This window comes from Homarus americanus, unplaced genomic scaffold (assembly GCF_018991925.1).
Source record: "Homarus americanus isolate GMGI-L3 unplaced genomic scaffold, GMGI_Hamer_2.0 scaffold49658, whole genome shotgun sequence".
NCBI lineage: Eukaryota > Metazoa > Arthropoda > Malacostraca > Decapoda > Nephropidae > Homarus > Homarus americanus.
This window is the reverse complement of record NW_024751128.1, coordinates 644,251-670,471: the sequence shown is the minus strand read 5'-3', so window position 1 is coordinate 670,471 and position 26,221 is coordinate 644,251. Positions and strand designations below refer to the sequence as shown.

General features: G+C 43.1%; 1 protein-coding gene across 6 annotated transcripts in view; it reads right to left on the bottom strand.

The window, feature by feature from the left end:
* The window catches only part of LOC121854548 (rho guanine nucleotide exchange factor 10-like), a 64,321-nt gene that overhangs the window by 17,995 nt on the left and 20,105 nt on the right, over positions 1-26,221 (bottom strand). For 3 of the 6 annotated variants that reach the window (XM_042349226.1, XM_042349225.1, XM_042349227.1), the window contains exons 2-5: positions 9,498-11,450; positions 8,443-8,779; positions 1,102-1,244; positions 430-809 (exon numbers count right to left, since the gene is read on the bottom strand). In XM_042349226.1, coding sequence (XP_042205160.1) covers positions 430-809; positions 1,102-1,244; positions 8,443-8,779; positions 9,498-11,139 — 2,502 coding nt within the window. In that variant the 5' untranslated portion in view covers positions 11,140-11,450. Of the gene's footprint in view, positions 1-429; positions 810-1,101; positions 1,245-6,142; positions 7,765-8,442; positions 8,780-9,497; positions 11,451-26,221 lie in introns of those variants that run through there. The other 3 variants (XM_042349229.1, XM_042349230.1, XM_042349228.1) reach the window with 3 other exon arrangements.

Below are 26,221 nucleotides of genomic sequence, written 5' to 3'. Positions count from 1 at the left end.
TTTGCTGTGAAAGATATAACAATGAGAACAAGTGATGTGAAATCATATCTAACATACACTGTCCTGTACATGATTAAAATGATGCAATTTTAATATGAAGCTTGAAAAACAGAAATACTCTAGAGCAGCTTTCATGTGTGGCCGGCTTCTTAAAGAGAAACAAATCCCTTTTTTTCTTACCTTCACTTAATGAGGAAAAACAGGAGACCAATAAATAATGCTCCATAAAAACTAATACTATAATGTACAGTATCTCATGAACTATAAAGAATTATATGCTATACTCCTCATAAAGATTAAGACATACAGTAGTATACAGTACTGTAATAGTGACCTGACCAATAAAGAAACTACCCTGTAAAATTTACTACCAATAAAAACTGATTATTTCAAGTATGAATATTCTAAATAAATAAATTGCACACTTACATTGACTAGTCTCTGTAGGGTTGCTACATAATTGTTTTCACTATGAACTATAGATGCAACAATATGTCGCCTTTTGATCTGTTCTGGACTGAGGCTTTGTGGCATGGGTGGTAGGGCAGGGGGTTGGTGTCTGCGCTGAAAAGTGTGTGCAAACACCCCCCCGTTCTCAGAAAATAGCCCTCCATGTTCAGAGTCTGCCTCCTCCAAAAGCTTTGGCATCCTGTTGTTGCTAGTGGCATTGGTTCCATTGTTGGTGGTGGTGTAGGAGCTGGTGCGCTCAGTGTTAGCAATGGTATTACTACGTCGCTCAACGTCATAGTTGACGCTCTTGCGTAAAGAAAACCATCTATACAATTTATTGTCTGGTGTAGAGGGAGGATCTGTAAAAAGAGGCAGTGTTATCATAAATATACAGTATATATGGCTGCCGATTTAATAAAATCTTTTGAATATTATACACTTGTATATATTTTGACTGGTACAATCTATATATACAAAACTGTATATTATACTGTGCTGTACTGTGATGTAATATAGTATTCCGAAAACAAAATATATATTTGTGAAAATCTTTATGGTATACTGTACTGTAATGTACCCTGTACTGTAATGTACTGTAGTTATACATCACCCACCACCTGACAGTATACACAGGTCATCACTCCTACTTACTTTCCTCTGCAGGTTTGGCAGATTCCTTCGACTGGTCTTCCTTGGAATCCTTACGTGCGGCATCCTTTAGGCTTTTGCTGGACTGCCGTCTTTCTCGCCACTGTTCTCTCTTTCGCAACAGACGTTGTTTGAAGTTCTCCAGGCTGCACAAATATATTTATTAATAATTTGCTTAATTAAGAATTTTTCTTTGGTGTAACTGTTTAGAAAGACTTTCCAGGCAGCACAAATATAATATCAAAAGTACTTTACTAAGAATTTATTTGGGTGCATCTGTTTAGAAAAGTGCTGTATTGTGTAATTACAGTATGAAAAAAAAAAAAATTGCTTATAAATATAAATTTATGATAAACCAATATACTGTACACTAGAGTAGAAAATTATGACTGAACTCCCTTTTGCATCTGTTCCAACAAAACATTAAAGCCCCCTTTTTGCAATGTACCAAAGATCATATTTCTTTTTTTACTCAAAAACATTAGCTATGTTACTATTTCTGAGATCAACTTAAGTATGCAGCTAATGATAACATCTGTTTAGAAAATTAAAATTTTTTTTTTTCAAAAAGCACAAAACTTAGATACAGTACCAGGAAATATATGAGAATTGCTGGTTGGAAAATGTTGACAGTAAATGAAAAGGGCAATTTTTGTTCATTAAAGATCTGAAAAAAGCAAACAGAAGCTACATCCACACCCAACGACCATATTTTTTTACCATTAAATCAATCAACTGAAATACGTGAATTTTCTATAGTCTGTATACAGTACAGTAGTGTATAACAAATAATAAAGAATGGTTGAAAATGTTCCCAAATTTACCTTAGATAACAAAAAGTTTAAAAAGTAAAAAAAAATCAAGATGTATTTTAACCTACCGAGTATTAATGTTACAGTACTCTATACCCGCTAAAAATTATTCGGCAGCCGTGTCATATTGTGTCATGCCGTAAGGGTGCCGAATAATTTTTTTGCGGTGTGTACATATGGTGTAAAGTAATCTTGTATCATCTATAATATATATATATATATATATATATATATATATATATATATATATATATATATATATATATATATATATATATATATATATATATATATATACAAGTAAATCACTGTATACATATGCTGATTTAAGCAGTCAGATCTGTACTCAGATATATATATATATATATATATATATATATATATATATATATATATATATATATATATATATATATATATATATATATATATATGTATATGTATATATGTATGTATGTATGTATATATATATATATATATATATATATATATATATATATATATATATATATATATATATATATATATATATATATATATATATATATATATATATATATATATATATATATATATATTAAATTTAACTACAATTGCAAGCTGATTGTTTTTTGCTTATCATTTAATATATCATTGCCTCACACACTACCAATACTGTGGTCACTACTAATACAGTGACCCCTCGTTTAACGAACACCTCGGTTAACGTAATTTCGATTAACGAACTGCCTTCCATAAGGATCTTCAATTCGGTTAACGAAAAAAAATTCGGTTAACGAAGTTCTTACGAACCGACCTCAACATGTTTTCGCTTGCACTGACCGGGCAACCAGCTTTAGTATCAGTCCGCCAATACATTAATTGGTTCTAGGGCTTAAATTCCTTACTATTTTAGTAAATATCAAGAAGTTTATACTATTCAATAATTTTAAAAGTTTAATATTAAATTTTGTAGTCATTTTAACAATTATTGAACATAATTGAAGGTAAAGTGACTAGTTTAATGTGCAGCATGCAGCCTCTTAACACAGCAAACAGGAGTTAGTCTCTCTGTTTTCACTGGAGGTAACATCTTGCTTGAGACTCTCTTCAACTAAACGCTTTTTTTCTGTGTTTCCAAGCAAATTATTGGTCATTTTAAAATATATTTTACATATTGACAATATATAATGCAGTGCAGTGTTGATTTAAAGAAAATAATCTTGAATTACACCAAGAGAGCTAAAATTTTACGGGTGAAATGGTGCCATGGGGTGACTTCTCTTCCACCCCAATGCCTTCTCTTCTCCTTTCTCCTCCACCCCCATTCTAAATCCCATCATCATCATCATCATCATCATCCAGGAGCCTTCTACATACTCACCTCAAAGTAAGTGAACTTTTCTACCATTTTTGTTGAATTTAGGAAATTTTCGGTGAGCTGGAACCAATTACCCAAAAACCCATTGAAACAATGGTTTCGGTTAACGAACTTTTCGGTTAACGAACGACCTTCTGGAACGGATTGAGTTCGTTAACGGAGGGGTTACTGTACTGTACAGTATTGATTTGTATTTAGAGAGAGTAAAATAAAGCAATAAGAATACTACTGTACTTTCTATATCGTTTTATTTGGAAATTCATATTTTCGATTAATTATTTAAATTTCATTTAAAAAATGAAATTTGATTACCCAGTGGGTAGGGCTTTAAAATAGGGAGAAATTGTAGGGCTAAAACACGCAAAAATAAAAACAAAACAAAAATGATAAAACATAATCTAACCTACCCTATTAGAAAAAAACTTTAAAGTTTTACATATAAGAACAAGTGACAGGATTAAGGAGCAGAGTTTAGAGCTTTTCAATAAAAGAGAAGTTCTTCGGTTTATCAAGAGTATCCTAAAAATGGTGGAGAAAATAATTTTTTGTCAAACAAAAATATATCTAACGTATCCAAAAGAAAGAAACCAGAAAGACCTGACCTAATCAGTCATTTTATAATAGTGCACCGTTCTATCTAACATAGTCTAATTAGGGGGCGGAGCCCCCCTGATTAGGTTAGGTTAGGTTGGGTTGGGTTAGGTTTGGTTGTTTTTTGGTGATTTTCTATGTTTTTTTTTACACATACTGTATTTCTAATACCCAAAGAAAGAACGGTTCACTACTACAAATTGTCCACCTAATCTTCTATCCCCCTGACTCCCAAGTTTGTAAACATAACTTAACCCAACATGGCAAAAAGTGGGGGGGCAAGAGAACCAAACCTGAAATCGAAAATTTTGAAAAACTTGAAAAATATATATATTTTTTGCTATATTTCCCCATGTACGGTCAGCCATAGATGCACCGACCCCACCCTGGGTCACGTGCTCGCAATTCTACCTGGCAATACTTGATAAATGGGTCCAACTAATTACCCAAATGTACCCAAATGTAGCTGGAATGAAGTCAAATAATGGTCCTAGATGAATAAATCGGACTGCCAATCACTTCTCGACTAGTATTTGGTGTCACAAAGTCACAAAAAATTGGTAAACTTAATTTAATCTGAGTTAATAGATCGAGTGCATGTACCTAACCTAACCTCGACCAGTATTTGGTGTCGCGAAGTCACAAAAAATTGGTAAACTTAATTTAATCTGAGTTAATAGATCAAGTGCATGTACCTAATCTAATCTAATCTAATCTAATCTAACCTAACCTAACCTAACCCAACTCAGATTAAAGTAAGTTTTCCAATTTTTTGTGACTTTCTGACACCAAATACTAGTCGAGAAGTGGTAAGCAGTCCAATTTATTCATGTAGGACCATTATTTGACTTCATTGCGGCTATATTTGGGTACATTTGGGTAATTAGTAGGACCGTTGATAAAGGAAGGTTGTATGTAAAGGTGATTGGTGGATCTGTTTTCGGCTTTATCACTGTCAGGACAAATATTAAACAAACCAAAGGCAATTTTTTTTATAATAATAAACTATTCATTGTTATTTAAGGTCATGAGAAGTTTCCAAATGTTCTTATATATTTGTTCAAATAATGAAGAAAATTTGATTTGAGAATCTTGTGGCAGCTGTGGTTGTAGTTGAATTGCCAACTCATTAATATACAGTAATTTTCTTCATTATTTAAGCAAATATACGAAAAATTGAAAATTTCTCATGACCTTAAATAACACTGAATAGTTTATTATTATAAAATTTATACCTTTGGTTTATTTAATATTTGTCCTGACAGTGATACAACCGAAACCAGATCCACCAATCACCTTTACATACAACCTTCCTCTACCAAGTATTGCCAGGTAAAATAGCGAGCACGAGACCCAAGGTGGAGTCGGTGCGTTGCATCTTTGGCTGACTGTACAGTACAAATTAATACTATCGAGTTCCATGTATGGTCAATCCCGAATATTAACTAACAATTCTTTATGGCAGTGTATTTCTTCAAAATTACCCAAACATAAAAATTCCACTAACATGCACCTGAGCAATGGCTGCGAAATTTCTACGTTTTTTACTGTAAGGTAAAAAATAATGCTTATAATGTACAAATTCATACAAGCAAAATCGCCATCTATAAGTTTATATAGCATTTGCATTGGTGCAGTTTATGAGATCCTCTTCATTTACTACTTGAATCGAAGTGCTAATGCATATAGATGTTTCCACAAATCAAATGATTAATGATAAAATATATACAGTACAGAGGATGTGTCAGAGCGACTGATTACTTGTACGAGTAAATTACACAATGGAACCCCATAGGGAAATACATGAGCACGAATATTTATACATACTTATGTATACTGTAGGTATGAACGGTTGAAGAAAATATTGCCGCTGTAAACAGTTGCATGTACAGCATAAGTATACGTAAGAAATGAATTTTATTTATTGTTTACTTTTTGATACGTGTATGTGTGCACGTGTGAAGAGTCCATAAGACATTCTTCTTATCTACCGTAAGGACAGGAGTGTGTATAACGCTTATAAAGAAATGCAATGCAGAATTTGTTATATGTTGACAAACATGTACACGCGTCTGTTGACAAACATGTACACGCGTCTGTTGACAAACATGTACACGCGTCTGGAGTGTGAATGAGACATTCTTCTGATCACTGAATAGCCTACATAGCTGGGAGGTTAAATATTTTAGACTAATCTCTCGGTGCGGTGAACACTGATGTTGAACATTAAGACTTCAAAACACAACAGAATTCACACTTTGAGCACAGCACTACCACTAACTTTTCAGTACTGCCTTGGAGGCTGAAACTGAGGCTGGTACTACGTCGCAGTGCCCTCAGCTTCATTGTATCTTGATCGTTCCTGGTCAATGTCTTCGCCTGTCTGGGACACGGTGTTTCATCTTCTGTAAACTGCGGCAGCTCCATCATACTCAGGCTTGTGTTCATTCCCAGGTTTTCGGAGAAATCCGAAGAATTAGGAGAGCCAAAAGGGTTACCGGATGTCACAGTCTCGTCTGTGCTATTGGACGGCGAGTTCTGAATAGTGCTTTCCTCTGACGAATCATTATCTTTGTTGCAATCGAGCTCATCATACGGCGTTGTACTGTCTGGGATGCTGAGACGGGACAAGCTAATAAAATTGTTAGCTGCTTCTATAAGTCTTGGGGAGGCGTGAATGCCGGACTCGGCTACACTCCAGCGATTGGTGGTGACGGCGCTGCTGGTGGTCATCCGACATCGCAGTAGCAGTGGTGGCGTCGACGCCAGATACGACGAGCTGCACTCAACTGTATCTCCTTCAGAATTGTCTGTAGAAGAGTTTTGGGCAGCGTCATCTGTGTCAACACATTCTTCACTAATGGTGAAGAGCTGGCCCGTGCTACAAGTACACGGACCGTTATCATCACTCCTGCCCTCCATCTCACCCCAGTCTTTCTGTCTCTCCCGGCCACTTACATCCCAACACAATTTATTTTCTTTCATATCACCAGACGACCTGTTGTCTCTCTCATCAGGCGATTCATCTTCTTGGTTAGAACAGTGCGATTCGTCCTCTTCCTCCGACGTCGAGTTATTAACATACCACACCGATGACTTGTTTGATGGATTGTCTTCGTAATCAGGTGTAATGCCAACCTTATTTCTGTCGACCATAACAGCAGTAGGGTGACATGAGAGCCCTGAGTCAACTGCTTGTTTTGGCAACAAGCTCTCTGGCTCACCTTCTCGTTCATCAACAGGTGAACGATCTTGAGTGCACACTTCTACCTGTTCGACATCATTAATTGTTTCGTCACCATCCTCGGCACCACCACTCGCCTTACCCACCTTGTTACTTTTTTTACCTAGAATTAATTTAATTTTTTTACCCAAAAAGGAGTTAGACTTTTTCAATTGGGAAGGCGTATTCTTGTCGTCCATAAAGCTGTCTTGAGAGGTATTAAGAACTTCACAGCTACCACGGAAGAGAGTCTTGCCAGGGGTAGCACCTAATGAACCAGCCGCGTTGTCGGAAAAAATTAAACTCTGCGATCGTTTCACTTTAACTCGAGATTTAGGAGTATTATCTACGCTGAATTTTCTAGTCAAAGAAACTGGAGGAGCCATTGTTAAACTTCACCCTTTTCTCTCGTCAACAATGGAACCATTTCATTAGGTGTCACACACACGCCATGTGATACCCGTCCATTACGTAAACATCAAATTGGTATCAACATCCCTCTCCAACCCTTTTCCAACACAACACAAAGTCGAAGATGCTTGACGATTCAGTGCAACACATCCGCGGTGCGTGCCAGTGGTCCTCAGGCGGTACACAATGCCCCAACACCATTAACGTCTTCCTGCACTCCCAATAACAAGTTTGTCAATCAGGCAGCACAGTCCACCAGCTGCGACCTCAACCGTCCTGCCATGACAACTGTGGACTGTTATCGAGCGAAGCCTATCACCAAGATAAGATTATTCAGTATCATTCGTATTATAACATAAAGTCCATTTTTTTAGTTCGACACCATTCATTATCGTTCAATGGCAGGTCAATGTTATCAGCTAAGACAAATTTTAATATGTGAAACATTGTTTCCATTGGAACCTCGTGGTCAAGTCTAATGTTTAATATTGCTATTTGTCTCCCTAACTTGTGTGCCTCTCTCTCTCTCTCTCTCTCTCTCTCTCTCTCTCTCTCTCTCTCTCTCTCTCTCTCTCTCTCTATATATATATATATATATATATATATATATATATATAGAGAGAGAGAGAGAGAGAGAGAGAGAGAGAGAAAGAGAGAGATTTCTGGAGTTAAAGACAGAAAACATCACCTCACAATACTTTTTTGCCATACAAGGGCGTAAAAATAATATAAGCTTCGCTACTGCCCTTCGGGGAGTGAATTTCAACATGTGATAACCGTCTACGACATTTGGGTAAATGTAAAAATGACTCCCGAGTACCGCTAAAAGGTTGAATACAATAACTGACAAGTATAATATTCTCTTGTTAGTAAAGTAACACACAACATTCTCTACTCGTTATAATTTATACATGGAGGGAAAAACATGGACCAGGTACAGCACTCACTTTGGCGCCTGTGTCTTGACTGACCCTCCACCGTTCTCCTCCTCGTTGCTAGAGTACGACTCGAAGTCCTCGGACCCCCACGAGTCTGAAGACGACAGCTGACGGTGCACGTGGAGGCGACGCGACACCCAGGTCTCTTCGCTGCCACCAGAGCCGACGCCACCCCCACCACCACCTCCACCGCCGCTTCCACCACCGCCACTGCCGCCCCCGACGCTGCCACCGCCGCCACCGCCACTACCGAGGTCAGAGATGTCCTCGTAGATGCGGTCCTCGCACCAGGGGCCACTCAGGGTACTCGACCGACTAGAACGACTCGACCTGCTCGACCGTGAGTCTGTGAAAGAAAAACATGACCATTAGTGACATTACTCAAAAACAAACTTGAATATACCCACAAATTAAACCCCTTTATAAAAGATAACTAAACACCATACAACATACACAGCTTCTGGCAATTAAAAAAATATCAACATTGAAGAGAAAAAAACAAAGAAGCTTAAAAGCTAAATTTGTAACATCCATCACACGTGCTAGACCGTGAGGCTCCAGACGACCAAGGAACACAAACACATATGGGGGTGAGCGCCTTAAAAGCTGTGACACACGAGCACACGTCAGCCAAAAGGTAAGTTATTATGGGTATAGAAGCCTTTAGTAGTAATATTTCCCATGCGAGTCGTCTAGATAACACCGCCCACCTGCCTCTCCTACTCACTTATCTCACTGAAGGAGTGGGTGGATGGATGAAGGGGCCTCTGACACTGACCCACGGCACCCACCTATACCTACCTCACGGTCTAACATGTGCAGCTCTGAGTCATGGTTAAATAAACATACTAGTTAGTTGAGGACGAGAACCAAAGTACTGTACATAGAGAGAGAAAAGAAAAGAGAACCACCACCACAATTACAAAATATGATAAAACATAAGAAAAATAGGAAAAAAGGAGTAGAGCCAGGCGAGGGAGCAGCGGGCCACCAGCACCAGCGTCATGCCACCAAGCCTGAAAGCACCTACAGTAGTTTGCACACTCTGAGGCCCTGGGTCTTACCACAGTCCTGGCCGCTTCTCTCATTTCTATCGTCGCTTCTTTCATTTCTATCATCGATGCTTTCATAGATTGGCTCAGAGACCCTGGGCAGGGTATCATTTTCATTTTCTTTGGGGTCAATCGCGCCACTTTCACTTTCAACCTCCAAGTTAGTGTCAGTAGTGATCCTTTTATCACCAATTTCCTCTCTAACGTTACTACTACTGCTACTTTTCTTCTCCATCTCACTTGGACAGTCGTATACATATTCAGAAGAGTCCATCACAACCTTCACATCTTTGGCACCGTCGTTACTCTGTCCTCCTGACTCCACGACCTCACAGTTCACGTACTTTCTCCCGTCATCCACTATGGGTACAGGGCAACCCTTCCTCACCGTGGCGTAGTGCGGCTCGTTACAACCCTCAACAGGCTGTGGGTCGAGCCCGGTTTCTGGATGCAGAATCACATTTTCTTTTTTATCTTCTGTGGCATTTTGGTGTGGGGTATCCAAGTCCCCAGCATGATCTCCGTCTGAAACAAGTTCCTCACTGTTGTCTTCCCCTCCTTTGTCGAGTGTTGTTAGTATATCCGGGCTTGAAGTCTCTCCGTCACTCTCCATGTCTCCTTGACCTTTATCCTTGCCTCCCCTCTCAATCTTTAATTCACTATTCACATTCGGTCCGTTTTGGTCTGCGCCTTCCTTTCTCTCTTTAACTACAAACTCTTTTCCCATCAGTACATCAGTCACAGTCTCGGGTCCTTCTACCGGGTGCTCCTCATCAACAAGCCACTGGGACTTCTGTTCGCCCTCAGATCTAGCGGGCGTCATTTCCACCTCCTCTCCACCGACACAGTCTGCAGTAGAGTCCTTCTCCTCTGAACATAAATGCTTCAGGTCTGTATTTTTACCCATATGAAGGACATCCACCTGAGATTCTACAACGCTAGAATTTTCATACTGTGGGCCATTCTCAGTAGACCCAAGGCATGGCGTGCTGGATGCTTGTGTGTGTTTCATGTGTGGTTCATCTGAGGGGTTAGTAAGTACAGGGTGATCAGGTGAAGTCCGTGGGGGCGTGGGTGTGTCCCCGGGGAACAGCACGTCACTCCCCTGCTGCGTGGCCTGCCCCTGGGCTCCTACTCCCTCAGTCAACACGAGGTTGGAGTGGCGCATCACACACACTTGGTTTACGGCCTGTAGCTCCGGTAGGACGCGACAGATGGCCGCCATCAGGTCGGTGGCACCCTCGTCGTTGATGAATCCTAGACGGGCATCTGGCTCGTCAACAGTCTCGTGTTCAAGGTCAAACGCCGTCTTTACTGCGGCTATCCCTTTGACGTGCGGCGGGGCATTATCTGGAGGACTCATCACGCCCTCAGGATTACTGTTATTATTATTGTTGTCATTGGTGGGGGGGAGCGGCACCTCCAGCAGTGTCTGGTCATGGACACCGCATGGGATCTCCAGCAGCGGCTTGTCCATCACCAGCAATTCCTCACCGCCCTCCAGCATCATGCTGAGGGCACCTGTTGAGCTTTCACCGTCAGACCTCTCCCTCTCTTCGTCGTCTACTGCAGAAGGCGCTGTTGAATGCTGCTCGTCAACTATGTCCTCTTCGCCAGAATCTCTCCTAATGGTGTTCTTCATTTCAGCCTCCATCTATGGATGGGGGACGCCCCTCTCAGTAACACAGGGGCGCCACCATCCTCCCGTCTTACATACCTCCCTCGGGAGCGACTCTATCATAAATATTCACCCATTCTCACATCACACAAATTTTAACACCGCTTATCTTGTTCTTTGTCTAAAAATACAACACACACAGTCTACTGAAGTAGTATCACAAACTTTTTTATTTTTTCTATCAGTCTTTCTTTCCTTTGCACTGCGACTGTAAGATTAGTGTTTTTAGTTTCTTTATATAACCGCTTTATATACTACACGTTTGGCACACCTGAAATACCTGATACCTGAAACAGAATCACAGAATGAGATAAACATGATTATATCCTCTTTTTTAACCATAAAATGTCACAAAAAACGAAAACATTAACGCGACAAAAATTTATAAATAAAAAATTGCCAGGTACGCAAGTCTGGCAATAACCTCCCTCTCACTTTCCCTCAGCATCTCTTCCCCCAACCACCACTACCCCCTCCCCCACAATCCTCCCAACAACCACCAGCACCTCACCCTCCTGCGTACTAACCAATGTGCCTTTTTCTTCTCTTCCATGTCCCTCCCCCCTCCTCCTCCCCCTTCTATTATCTCCCCACATCTCCTCTACCTGCCACAACCTTCCAACTTCCTTCCTCTTCAAACTTTATACAACTTCCATCACTTCCTTCTCCTCCTTCACCACCTCACAACATCCTTCTCCTCTATACCACTACTACCATCACCTCCTCCTTCTTCTCTATACTACCTCAACCATCACCTTCCCCTCCTCCTCCTTCACGACCCCACAACAATCTCCTCTTCCTCCTCCTCCTCCTCTAAACCACCTACCTCACCCACCACCTCAACAGCCTTCCCTCCCCTTAAAGCATGGTGTTGCCCCGGGGTCTTGGCTAGGTGTCAAGTTGCCTCACTATTTACACTCCATACTGACGACAAAAACACGGAGTAGCGGGGACATGTTTACGCAAGTGGGTGGTGCAAGGTCACGCGACGATGCTATGGTGACACACAATGACACTATGGTGGGACAACGGCGCTATGGTGACACAACGACGCTATATAGTGACACAACGACACTATGGTGACACAACCAGCCTGCAGTGCCACGACTCTGCAAGGTAAAGCGAAGACGTCACACAGGAAGCTAAGACGACAATTAAACTCGTCGTCCGGGTTAAAGCGATCGATCTTATCCAAAGGACAGTTTTACTTCAATTTAGATCCAACACGGAACATTGGCTAGGGGGTAGAACACCGCCCAACAACAAAACCAAACAGTGATAATTTAGCAACCAAACATAAAGGCTAAACTTCAAATGGGCCCCAGTCCCGACACACACCAATCTAACTTAATCAATACACTTGGGGCCCATAGAAAAAAGGCCCTAAAAGTACTGGGGGCCCATTAGAATTGCAGCCCATTACTACTGGACTCTAATCCTAATGGCTGCCCTGGCTTAAGTTGAGTTGGGGCCCAATAAGATCCGGGCCTTCTAAAACCGGGGCCCGTATATCCAGCCACCAACAGTAACATTAACACCATTTTATTTAAAAGAAAACGGAGGAAGAAACAAAACAAAAACTCGAGGAAAGCGAACCCAGCTTCATTAGGTATGTAAATGACCCAACACCGTGAAGAAGAGATAAGGGTGTCTTGATGTCTGCCACTCAAGATGTCTCCTCCCCCTCCCTCACACACATATGAATTTACTTTTTATCTTAATAGAAAATAATGGTAGAGATGTAAACGAGTAACACTAAAGTTAGGGTGACCAAAAGAAGGCAGAGACTAAGGTGGATGAATGGAACTGAAAGTTGTATGTGTAGTCCCGTAGAGGCGTAGATAATAATACTGTAATACATAATTTGGGAGGAAGATTGGTCAAGACAACCCAGGAACCTATGGAGTGTAGACGGGCTGTGGTCGCCAACCCTCATAATTCATTTAGTGAATGATGAATCGTTTTGTATTTCAGGTTTACAGTAATTATTTAATCCTGTCGAAAGGTGGTCCGTAGAGCTTCCGCAACCTGCCAAATACGGAGTTATTTTTACCATTTAGTTAAACATAACTTAATCTCCAGTTCCTCAAAGGTTCGTATGTTAGTTTTTCCCGCCAAAATTATTCAAACTAACAAGGGTGTGAAAAAGCATTAAATTGTTTCACTTGAGCTGCGACAGAAAAACAAAATAACCAGAATGGCGTCCCGCCAAAATTATTCAAACTAACAAGGGTGTGAAAAAGCATTAAATTGTTTCACTTGAGCTGCGACAGAAAAACAAAATAACCAGAATGGCGTCGATTTTTTTACACTTGTGACTATGGTCAGCTAGACGTGTTATCTCATCCCCAGTCGTATGGGAGAAATATAACCTAGGAACCTTGGAGACTCCGGCCGGTAGCCTCGACACTAATATGGAACACAGACGTCAGTACTCCAATAATGATATAACGTCAAGGACTAAAAATAAAAACAACATCATAAATACCTTTGGCAGAGACTCCAGCAGATAGTGGAAAGAACGTCTAGTGTTATATTAAGATTTTAACATGAATGAGAGAACGACCACGGGGGGAATGGGTGGGTGTTTGCCAGCTATCAACTAATGACAACATGAAGGGCACTGCCACGACGACAACGATGACGACAACACACACAACCAAATGTCAATAAACACAAACACACATACATGCGCACATACAGATAGAGAGTGGGGGGCAGGGGGGAGGTGAGAGTGGGGGGGAGGGGGAGGTGAGAGAGGGAGGGGAGAGAGGGGTGTTCGGGCAGGAAGCCAAGACAGTCGCTGATGTCATTCTTATGGAGCCACACTCCAAAGTGGGTGATCCTTCCCAGACCCCCCCCCCCCCCTCACTCCCGTCCACTTCACCACCTACCTATCCATCCTCAGCAATTCCTCACCCTCCCTGTCTTTACTTCCACCTGTCCACCATCTTCGTCACCCCCGCCAACCGAACCATCCCATCCACCCCACATTTTATGTATGTGGAGGGATAAGGAGGTAAGGATAAAAACACAGACGAACACAAAACGCTACAAAAACGGATAGTGGATAAAGCCTGTCGAGTCTGGATGTTAGGATGGGGGAAAATACGACCAAAATCATTCACTGAAGGTACGTAATGTATGGATAGAGGCAAGACAGCGAACATTCAATTAACAAACAATTACCAAAAACAATTGCACCCAACAGAGACAAGTAAACATAGGAAATATGATACTAATTGGTATGTAAATGTGTTAGTAATTAGTAATCGAAAAATAATACCCAGACTTTGATATATAAACACTTAATATCTGTTCATTATTTTTTGATGACCTACTACAGTAAGTGACACATCAGCAGGTATGTGTGTGTGTGTGTGTGTGTATGTGTGTGTGTGTGTGTGTGTGTGTGTGTGTGTGTGTGTGTGTATGTGTGTGTGTAAAATAATAATAATAATTAATAATTAACGGTTTATTACTACAGGCTGAAAATATGTTACATATTTGAATGGGTTACACAAATAATATACAAGACAGTGACACAAATAAGACATATGTGATGGGGATCAGCTCAAACTACAGTTCATTTCAACATAGTGACAGTGTGTGTGTGTGTGTGTGTGTGTGTGTGAGTAGAGTAAGATGAGTGTGTGTCTGCTTTTGTTTAATGTGTCACCTAGAAGAGCCCCGACACTGTCATACCGAGAGGACAGGACTTGTTACTGATGATGAGTGAGGGTTCAAATGTGTCGAGGGAGACGGAGGTACAGTAGCACGTCACACCTTGTTCTCTGTACCACCACATCCTGTCCACTACGTCTTTTGTGCGGCTGTGGTGGTGGTGGTGTGGTGCTGTGCGGTTGGGTATGGTGTTGGTGTAGCCTTGATATGGCTTGGTTGTATGGTGTAGTGGACTTGGTATTTGTATGGTGTGGTTGGTGTGGTGTAGTGTGGTGCGGTAGTATGGTGTGGTTAGGTTAGAAAGGTATTTTTTTTCCTCTGTGCAGTGAGTCGCATTAATCCAGTGTCATCTACCTGACCTTTACACCTGAAACTGGTTATGTTAATGATTATTATACGCCCCTACTACAAGGACGAGCAGGTTGACAGGTGAAAGAGGGAGAGACAGATACACAGACGGACGAATCGAGAGAGAGAGAGAGAGAGAGAGAGAGAGAGAGAGAGAGTAATACGCTCGAGACACACTCAAACTCTCTCTCTCTCTCTCTCCATCACAGACAATGCAGCAGGTTATGTATACTGAGTGTATATCTTATGTGTATCGCTTCACGTATGTCTATTGTAAATGTTTCTTCTCCATATATATGTGACATATTGTTATTTGTGTTATACTGTTATAAATGTGTCATAATGCAAAGTGTCATATTGTTGTAGGTGAGTCGTATCGTCTCTAAATGGGTATCAACGTTTAACTGTGTCAAGACGATCTCACCCCACAGTTGTGCGTGGTGCTGTATCGCAAATCTCGAAAATAGTGTCATGAGTGCAACGCCAGTGTGTGCCATTAATATACAGCACACCTTAAGTGCCTCTCGAGTGCCACACATCTTGTAAAAAAAAAAATCAGCTGGTCCTTAATTATCCAAGAGAGAAATGCCATACAGCTCCACACCATCTGCTATCATTACGCTCTTTTTCCGGAACACTTTGTTTTGACGGTCACTAGTATGCTCGCTAAGTGGCCAGCGTGACGCACAGGATATCGAAATAGATCTTGAGAAGGTTTAAGAAGTAATAAGAGGGCGGAAGGTATTGATATAACACCACCTAATAACCGATAAGATTACGAACATGCAACAAAATGATAAATGGTTGGTCCGTGACGGTCTAACGCACGTTCTGGGGAGTAAGGCGAGGTGATTGCTGCCGTTTGGTATTTGTTCAGTACTTCAATATATCATGTAAACACCGTCCATGAGAGCATTTACATTAGATTCCATTACTCGATCAAAATATGTCAATACACACACACACAAACAAACACACACACATACACAGAGCAGGTGGAACAGCCCGCAGCCACATGCGCATAGTAATTACACCACCTGGCCACTTGCTACACTGCCGACCGTCTCCGCACAGCAACGCATCCAACCATGCACGCGCTCTACGACCAACGCATACGAAAATCTCATGAGCAGTTGTCTTACGCCTCCTGTGACTAACAATGTGCTTAAATGCCTCGGATCACAGGGAGATATCAACCCCAGTTTATTTCATCCTTTGATTAAACACCCTAACGCTACTGGGGGGTTAAGTTAGCGTTAATGTGGTTAATCTTGAAGAGTAATAAGCTTGGGGTGCTAATCTTCATGTGAGTCAATAGCTCAAGTAACGTATATGAGAATTTCTAAGACAGAAGACTAACAAAGAGAAATAATTGTGAGACGTATGAATACCAGCTAACACTGTCCACAGGTAACTTAACCCCCTCATGGCATGTGGGTGTTCCTCTGCACTGGCCTACACTGTTACCAGGAGCTCCTTGACACCCTCCAGATAGCTGTGTTGGCCATAATGTTAAGGGATCGTTCTCCTGTGTTGGTCACATTGTTAAGTGACGTTCCTCATTGGTTACCCAGAATAAGGCTTCCTCCTCATTGGCTACTCTGCCAGCGTTACAGTCACGTATTATCGGAGCCGGAGGAGGATTACTGCCTACATGTTAAACAAACTGCGACAAATAATGACAGCCACACCTCACGACGCGACGCTTCGATTACCAATACCAGGCGTTCACTCAGAGGGAAGAGGGGAAGGCTCGTATCTGTCTCGTCTGTTTATCTTCTAATCAAGTTTTCGAAAAAAATAAATAATCATAAATTAAAAAAAAACTAGAAATTACATATATTAAAAAGGCGTAGCTTAATGAAGTGAGTGTCACGTCATTTAAAGGTGTGTGTGTGTGTGTGTGTGTGTGTGTGTGTGTGTGCGTGTAAAGACAACCGATCGATAGGGAATAAAAATAGCTGTGGGAGAGGGAGGAGGAACGAGAGAGGAAGAGGGAGGGGGACTATGGGAGAGGTGGCACTATGGCACCACCCGGAGGCCTGATGACCAATATCCTGAGGGGAGAGTGGGAGAGTCCTTCCTGTTACCCCACGCCAACCACACCCCACACCCCCTCCCTACCTGCCCCCCCCTCCCTCCCTCACCACCCTCCATCACATCTACCACAATTCCCCAAGCATGTGCAACACAATCAACACATCCACGGATCCACCCCCACCATAATCTCTCCCCAACGTCTTCCCCCAACATCACAACACTTCCCCACAAACATCACTTCTCCACCAACCACTTCCCCACAAACATCACTTCTCCACCACCATCACCACTTCCCCAACCATCTCTAAACTAATCCTCCACAACACAGCCTACCACAACCGTCTCTTCCCCCAACACCACCACGCCACAGGAAACACAGAAACAGGTCCAGTTCTCTAGAAACCAGTCGCGTCACGGTGTAGGCACAGACTAACGAAGGTTCCGCCACTTCATTATATCAACAACACCGCGTCGAGTTGCACGTCTCCAACGCCACTGTCAGGCTGCCTCGTTTACTTGTCATCGTCCAGGTGTTGTTGGGCGTTTACCTGGCTCTCATTTACATTGACCTGATTGCCTATTGTTTATCTTCTGTTTAATTACCGTTTACCTGGCATTTATCTGACGTTTATCAATGTTAATCACGCATCCACCTCGAGCTCACCTTGTTTACTCGACAATAACCTGCCATTTATCAGGGATTTGTTTGTTAGTAATATCAAGATTCGGACCCAAACACGTCAGAAACCGGCCGTACTGACTGTCATGTGGCGTCATAGGAGGAAGTTGTCTCTCCAGGTTTTTGTTTCATGTGATGATCTTTTGTTATCTTAAGACAGAGGATAACAATACGATAACGGAACACTAATGATATATATTAAATTTTTGTTTTTGTGTTATTGATAGTTTTATTATACCTTGTCTTAAATAACGGGGCGATATAGTAATGCAGCGGAGAAGATGACTTGACGCTATCGGGACATTAACCTAACACAATCTAACTAATTTTAACTCATTTAACTTAATTCAACTAATCTATAACCTTACTTAACTAACCTAACCTAACTTTAACCAACAGGACGATAGAGTTCAGATATGATAAACGTCAACCAGTTTCTTCTTTGAGAGAGAGAGAGAGAGAGAGAAAGAGAGAGAGAGAGTAATCTCAGGCTGGGCGAAATTTACTTAGACATATACCCAAATATACCTAATTTTACACACACACACACACACACACACACACACACACACACACACACACACACACCATTGAGATACTCGCAGAAGTCGGCTTTTGACCAACTCGCATAAAAACTCGGCTTTATGACCCATAACATTCGGCTTTTACGACTCGATCTATGTCTTCCTTATCTTGGTTGTGTATGAGGAAGTAAGTTATAAAGATGTAACACAGAGGAGAATAAAAAACAGGAAGAAGAAGAGGATGAGGAAAGCCTACATTCACATAAGCTTATCCTGGGAAACGTTCCGTGTCCACTTGTCACGTGTCACATTTACCATTGCATAAGTTCCTGGCCACGTGTCTGTCATGTACGGCCTCCCCCACGTGTCCTATACCACACCTCCCCTCTCCGTGTGTCCCCCCTCATCCGTGTCCTCCTCCCCCCTAATGCATGTCCTCTTTTACCTATGTCTCCACCACGAGCGTGTCCACCCCTACACTGCAGATGTCCTCCTCCCTACCTTGTGTTCTCTCTCTCTCTCTCTCTCTCTCTCTCTCTCTCTCTCTCTCTCTCTCCACGAACACTTCCTCCCACACCACATTATCTCTTGTTGTTGTACCCTCTTCCTCCTCCTTCCTTCTTATTCCTCTTCCTCTTCCCACCCCTCCTAATCTTTTCCTTTCCTATCGTTCATTTCTCTCCTTGCTCATTCTATTTCCCTATCCTTTCTCACCTCTCCATTTCTTCTATATATCCTCTTCTCTTTTGTTTCCATTTCCCTCTCTCCTTCTCTCTTTCCCGTTTCCCCTTTTTCTCTCTCCTTTCCCCTCCTTCCATCACTCTCTTCTCCCCTCTGTCAAGTCCCTGCACTTCCACTCACCAACACGGAATTGTTTGAGTAGAATTTCAAATACACGAGACCAAATAAATCTTGAAAGAGAAGCCACATATCTTCCATTTTTATCTCTCTCTCTCCCTCCCTCCCTTCCTCTCTCTCCTCCCTTCCTTTCATCTCTCTCCCTCTCCCTTCCTTCCTTTGTCTCTTTCACACTCTCTCTCTTTCCACAACACCACAACACAACCACATCACCCCCAACATAACCACACCACCACACCACTAAGCGGGCCACATCACACCACCACAGCAACATGAGTGCCACACCACACCTAACAACGGTGCCTCTCCTCGCCTGCGTGGCACCACCGTAACATCATGACTGTATTTGGTCACGTACACAGGACATGCCTATACCTGTGTGTGTGTGTGTACGTCTTCACTATATACACAAGAATATACCTCTGTGTGTGTGTGTGTGTGTGTGTGTGTGTGTGTGTGTGTGTGTGTGTGTGTGTGTGTGCGTGTGTGTGTGTGTGTGTGTGTGTGTGTGTGTGTGTGTGTGTGTGTGTGTGTACCCCTAATTCTTCTGTTACTGGAAACAAAATTAACAAAAGTAGAGGAGAGGAAAAAAAAAAGCCTGTGGGAACGATAATAAAAATAAAGAAAAGTATACAGAGAAAAATGAAGAAAAGGCCAGAGAGGGGAGAAAGGGGAACAAGGTCAGTGAGGGAAGGAACAAGAAAGCAAAAGGGATATGGATAAAGAAAAATAAGAGAGGAAACAGAAGGAAAAAATACGATAAACACATACAAATAAACAAAAAACAAAATAAAAGACAACTCAAAATTGTTTCTCCATAAAAATACAATTCGTTTTAACCAATAAACTTTGTTGTTGTTGTTTTTATTTTCACGTATACCCTCCATCAGAAACTTAGAAAAAACAAACAAAAGTTATCAAGTTCCATGAGGGTGGAAACTAATCTCTTATGTTGTTAGTCATGTTGTGGGTTACGCTTCAATTAAATCTTCATGGGATTAAAAAAAATTATGAAACATCGAGTAAATGTTCCCACCAAAAATCTACGAGGTATTTGTAATGTTAATATTTTTATTTTATTATTATTATTATTATTATTATTATTATTATTATTATTATTATTATTATTATTATTACGATTTATTTCAAAGTTTTATTTACATGTCTTAAGTTCCTCACACACACACACACACACACACACACACGTTAATGATCCCCGTGTACAAAACAGCCGGGGGAGTGACGTAAGTGACGGTAGAGGAAAGTGACGGTGGCGGGAAGTGACGGACGAGAACGAAGGTTGATGAGGAGGAGAGTGAGGCGATAAATGATGGTGACAAAAGGAAGGTGACGGTTGACTGATAATGGTGACAGGAGACGGTGACGGATGATGTGACAGGAGACGGTGACGGATGATGGTGACGGATGATGGTGGTGACGGATGATGGTGGTGACGGATGATGGTGACAAGAGACAACGACGGATGATGGTGGTGACGGATGATGGTGACAAGAGACAACGACGGATGATGGTGGTGACGGATGATGGTGACAAGAGACAACGACGGATGATGGATGATGGTGACACGAGACAACGACGGATGATGGTGGTGATGATGGGTGGTGACGGATGATGGTGGTGACGGATGATGGTGACGGATGATGGTGACAGGAGACGGTGACAGATGATGGTGACAGATGATAGTGACAAGAGACGGTGACAGATGATGGTGACAGGAGACGATGACATGATGGTGACAGGAGACGGACATCTGTTCTTCACATGTACACCACTTGACCCTTAACACACACACACACACACACACATCTCTCCCTCCCTTCACCCCAACATCTAACCTCCCTAACAATAAAACCTCCTTCACCCCTTCAACACCAGGAAATATACCTGCGAATGGTCAGCGCGACTCACCTGGCCGGCCCGGTTTTTGTGTACCTGTGTTGACGCTCTCCTCAAGGGTAGGGCCTGCGTACCCCTGCCCTCTTGTGTAACTCCCTGACCATATATACACACCTCCTGAAGGGCCTGTTGCATCACCCTGGGGGCTAAGCGATCACAACAGTGCTTTCTGAGTCATGTGTGAGAGAGAAGAGAGGAGAGGAGAGGAGGGAAGAGAAGAGAGGAGAGGAGAGGAGGGAAGAGAGGAGAGGAGAGGAGAGGAGAGGAGAGGAGGGAAGAGAGGAGAGGAGGGAAGAGAGGAGAGGAGGGAAGAGAGGAGAGGAGAGGAGAGGAGAGAAGAGAAGAGAGAAGAGGAGCTACACTGAATACATTATATATATACACACGCACACACATATTTTTGGTACATCTGAGATCATATCCTAATTCTGCGTTGAATGAGGATGTGTGACGGTGAAGAAAGTTACTTACTTAGTTACTTCAGTGACAAGAGAGGCTTTGTTTGTGACGGCCCTCGAGGTTAACATTTATTAGTTATGTTCACCAGACACGAGAATATGTGGGTCATGTGTGGACAGTCTCAGCTCTCATCCTGACACCCTTTACCTACCTCTCACTCTGCACTCACACCACCTGAAGTTCCCTCAAGTAGCCTCTCTAGTCAGTCCTCACACCTCCCAGGAGAGATTTTATGGACTTGACTCAGCCTTAGACCTCATCCCTCATTCCTCCTGTCATCTGTTCTCTCTCCTAGCCTGCATCCTCACACCTCACTTACCCTCACACCTCCGGGAGAGCATTCCTGAACTTCATCCCCCCCATCTACCATCACCCCTTGTCTGTTTCTATCACTCTCCTGCCCTCATTCCTCAGCTGCCCTCATTCCTCGGGCTGCCCTCATTCCTCGGGCTGCCCTCATTCCTCAGCTGCCTTCATTCCTCGGCTGCGCTCATTCCTCGGGCTGCCCTCATTCCTCGGGCTGCCCTCACTCCTCGGCTGCCCTTGTCCGTCTCTTATCCTCACCTCTCGCTTACTTTCACTTCACACCAACTACTTACCCTTCCCCTCCCCTAAGCCTTTCCTTGCTCACACCTCATCCTAATTAACCTTACCTTCCCCCCTTTACCCTAACATCACTTATACCACTGCCCTCACCCCTCCCTTGTCCTCACCCATCAACTGACCTTGTCCACATTTTATCCTCACCTCGGAATTATACCTTTACTTCACTCTTACTATTGCCACTCTCCTTACCTCCTTCTCTTAACCACCTTATACTTGTCCTCATCTCACCCTAATTACTCTTACCCTCCCAGCACTTATCTCCCACTACCCTCATCCCTCCCTTAGCGACCCCCCTCCCCCCCTCTCTCTCCTTCAGTAAGTAGCTAAGGGGAATCAACACGCAAACATCAACACAAGAGACTGAGACACTGTTTATTGTACTCAGCCAGTGTTTATTTTACACACACACACTGTAGGAAGGACAGGTAACTAATTGATATATGACAGGTGCCTATATGCCTTCCACTTGAACAGCTGTAGAATATATATGTAGAGAGAGAGAGAGAGAGAGAGAGAGAGAGAGAGAGAGAGAGAGAGATAATATTTGGAGGAAGACTTATAGAGGAGGGTTTAAGAGGGCCATGATTTACCAACTCAAAAAAGGGAAAATAATAAAATAATAATAATCAAGTGATACAGTATAATGCCTTTTTTAAGAGTAGGTAACTGAGAGGAGGAAAGAGTAGGTAACTGAGAGGAGGAAAGAGTAGGTAACTGAGAGGAGGAAAGAGTAGGTAACTGAGAGGAGGAAAGAGTAGGTAACTGAGAGGAGGAAAGAGTAGGTAAGTGAGAGGAGGAAAGAGTAGGTAACTGAGAGGAGGAAAGAGTAGGTAACTGAGAGGAGGAAAGAGTAGGTAACTGAGAGGAGGAAAGAGTAGGTAACTGAGAGGAGGAAAGAGTAGGTAAATGAGAGGAGGAAAGAGTAGGTAAATGAAAAGAGGAACCACGAGTTACGACTGCCATAATAACACAAACATGGTAGCGACGTTGGACAGCCAAGTGAAGGGACGAGTCGCCTCCTGAAGAACTGTATTGTTTGTGAAAGAAAAGAGTTGAGTCATTGATGCATTAAATGTCACCAGGTCGACTCGTACCGCCGTGTTGTGGCTGTCAGATCAGAGTTCAGGGGAAAGTGTGGCAGACTGAAGGAAAATGAAGGAAGGTTTAAAGTGAAGTATAATCACAGCTTTAGGGGCATTAGTGTCATATATCCGTGTGTTTGGTTTTAATACACGAGAAGGTCAAGAAAATTAAGAACAAATACAAGAGAAAACAATAACAAGAAAGAAGACATTTCAGCCTTCAAAAAAATTACATGAAGTCACTAGCAACAAAATGTTTAAAGTACAGAACGCGAGGAAATAATTACAGACAGACAGACAGACAGACAGACAGACAGACAGATGGATAGACAGACAAATGGACATAACCAGATCAAAATGCCTTCCCGTATATGTAGTGAAGACATAAGAAAGCCCCCCACACTAGTATCCCATCAACAAGAACATAAGATCCTACAGTACAAAGAAAATACAAGAACAAGGCGGCCACATAAAGGAAGATTATCTACAGGAACCAGAAGAACCAGAAGAAACCAAACACTAACACAGACTTGACACAGCGACACCCAGGAGTACACAGCGACACCCAGGAGTACACAGCGACACCCAGGAGTACACAGCGAGACCCAGGAGTACACAGCGACACCCAGGAGTACACAGCGACACCCAGGAGTACACAGCGACACCCAGGAGTACACAGCGACACCCAGGAGTACACAGCGAACCCAGGAGCCAGCGACACGAGTACACAGCGACCCAGGGTCACAGCACACCCAGGAGTCCGAACCCAGGAGCAGACACCAGGGTACACAGCGACACCCAGGGCACAGCACACCCACACCAAGCACAGACACCAACAGCGACACCCAGGAGTACACAGCGACACCCAGGAGTCACACAGCGACACCCAGGAGTCACACAGCGACAACCAGGAGTACACAGCAACACACAGGAGTACACAGCGACACCCAGGAGTACACAGCAACACCCAGGAGTACACAGCAACACCCAGAGTACACAGCAACACCCAGGAGTACACAGCGACAACCCAGGAGTACACAGCAACACACAGGAGTCGTGACACCCAGGAGTACACAGCAACACCCAGGAGTACACAGTGACACCCAGGAGTACACAGCGACACCCAGAGTACACAGCAACACCAGGAGTACACAGCGACACCCAGAGTACAGCGACACCCAGGAGTACACAGCGACACCCAGGAGTACACTGACACCCAGGAGTACACAGCGACACCAGAGCGACACCCAGAGTCAGCGACACCCAATAACAGCGACCCCAAGTACACAGCGACACCCAGGAGTACACAGCGACACCCAGGAGTACACAGCGACACCCAGGAGTACACGACACCCAGGAGTCACAGCAACACCCAGGTACACAGGACACCCAGGGAGACAAGCGACACCCAGGAGTACAACAGCGACACCCAGATACAGCAACACCCAGGAGTACACAGCACACCCAGGAGTACAGCGACCCAAGGACACCCAGGGTACACAGCGACACCAGGAGTACCAGCGACACCCAGGAGTCCAGGCAAGCCAGATCAGCGACCAGATCAGCAACACCAAGTACACAGCAACACACTACACTACTGAGGTTATGAGGGAGGGAAAGGGGACCTAACCAAACCTAACCTAACCTAACCAAACCAAACCAAACCTAACCAAACCTAACCAAACCTAACCACACAAACCAAACCTAACCAAACCACGATCCCACCCACGTTTTCTTGACTCCTTGTTTGAGACAGCTCCCACTACCATAGACACGACTAATGTAGCGATGAGTGAAGAACTAATGGTCCACCTTTTGGGAGGGAGGGTCACTCTTTAGCATTAACCAACTCTGTAAAGGAGGATTATCTTTGGAGGGGGGGTCGAGTTAACAGTATCTCCTACCTCACCACTCACCTCACCACTCTCCCACACCACCCACCCCTCTCCACCCCACCCTAAAACCATCTAATACTGGCTTCTGTTCCTCCCCCCTCCCCTTATCATCTAACTAACCCCTTCCATAGCTAACAGTACTTAATAGATTCTCACCTTAAACAGCATCTTAACCCCCTCCCTCTCTCCACCATACGTCACCCTCCCTCCCACTACACTAACCCCTAATAACAGCTTGCCCTCCCCTACCAGCAAGTGAGACTCCACCCTCCCCACTCCCCTGACCCCCATCCCTCCCTCCCGCCCCCTGCGTCACCTGGAGTGGGTCTCACTAGCAGCGGCCAACACAGGTAAGTTGAGGGTGCGGCGTAATGACCCTCGTACCCCCCACACACTTCTACCTACTTCCCTCTGCCTCCTGGTGCTCCTCCTGGGCTATCTCACAATTAATGACGTCAATCCCCACTCTGACGATACATATCCTCCCTTCAGCTCCTCACACAAAAATCATGACGTCACACCCTGCGGTAGCTCCTCCTGTAAGTAATGACGTCATAAACCACCACTAGCCCCTCCTCCAAGAATCATGACGTTATAAGCGTTGCGTTAGATCTTATTCCCAAAATTATAACGTCATTCAACCTGTCTCTGGCTGCACTCCCAGCGTGACGTCACAGTCCGTTAGGTTCCTCTTACTGAGAGTGATACCTAAAACCAATAATCATTTTATCCTCACGTGCCACACTCTACAAACGCAGTCACAAATCCTCCAATCAGAGCATATTTCGTTAACTATGACGTCAGACCTCTTCCAATCATACCCCGCCGGCCATCAAGCGTGACGTCACTGTACAATGGAGGTTACGAAACAGGAAAGAAAGATCATGTTCGCACCTCAGTGGACACCCAGCTATCTATCTTTCTCGCTCTATATATATTCATTTTTTTCTATATTTGTATTTCTAT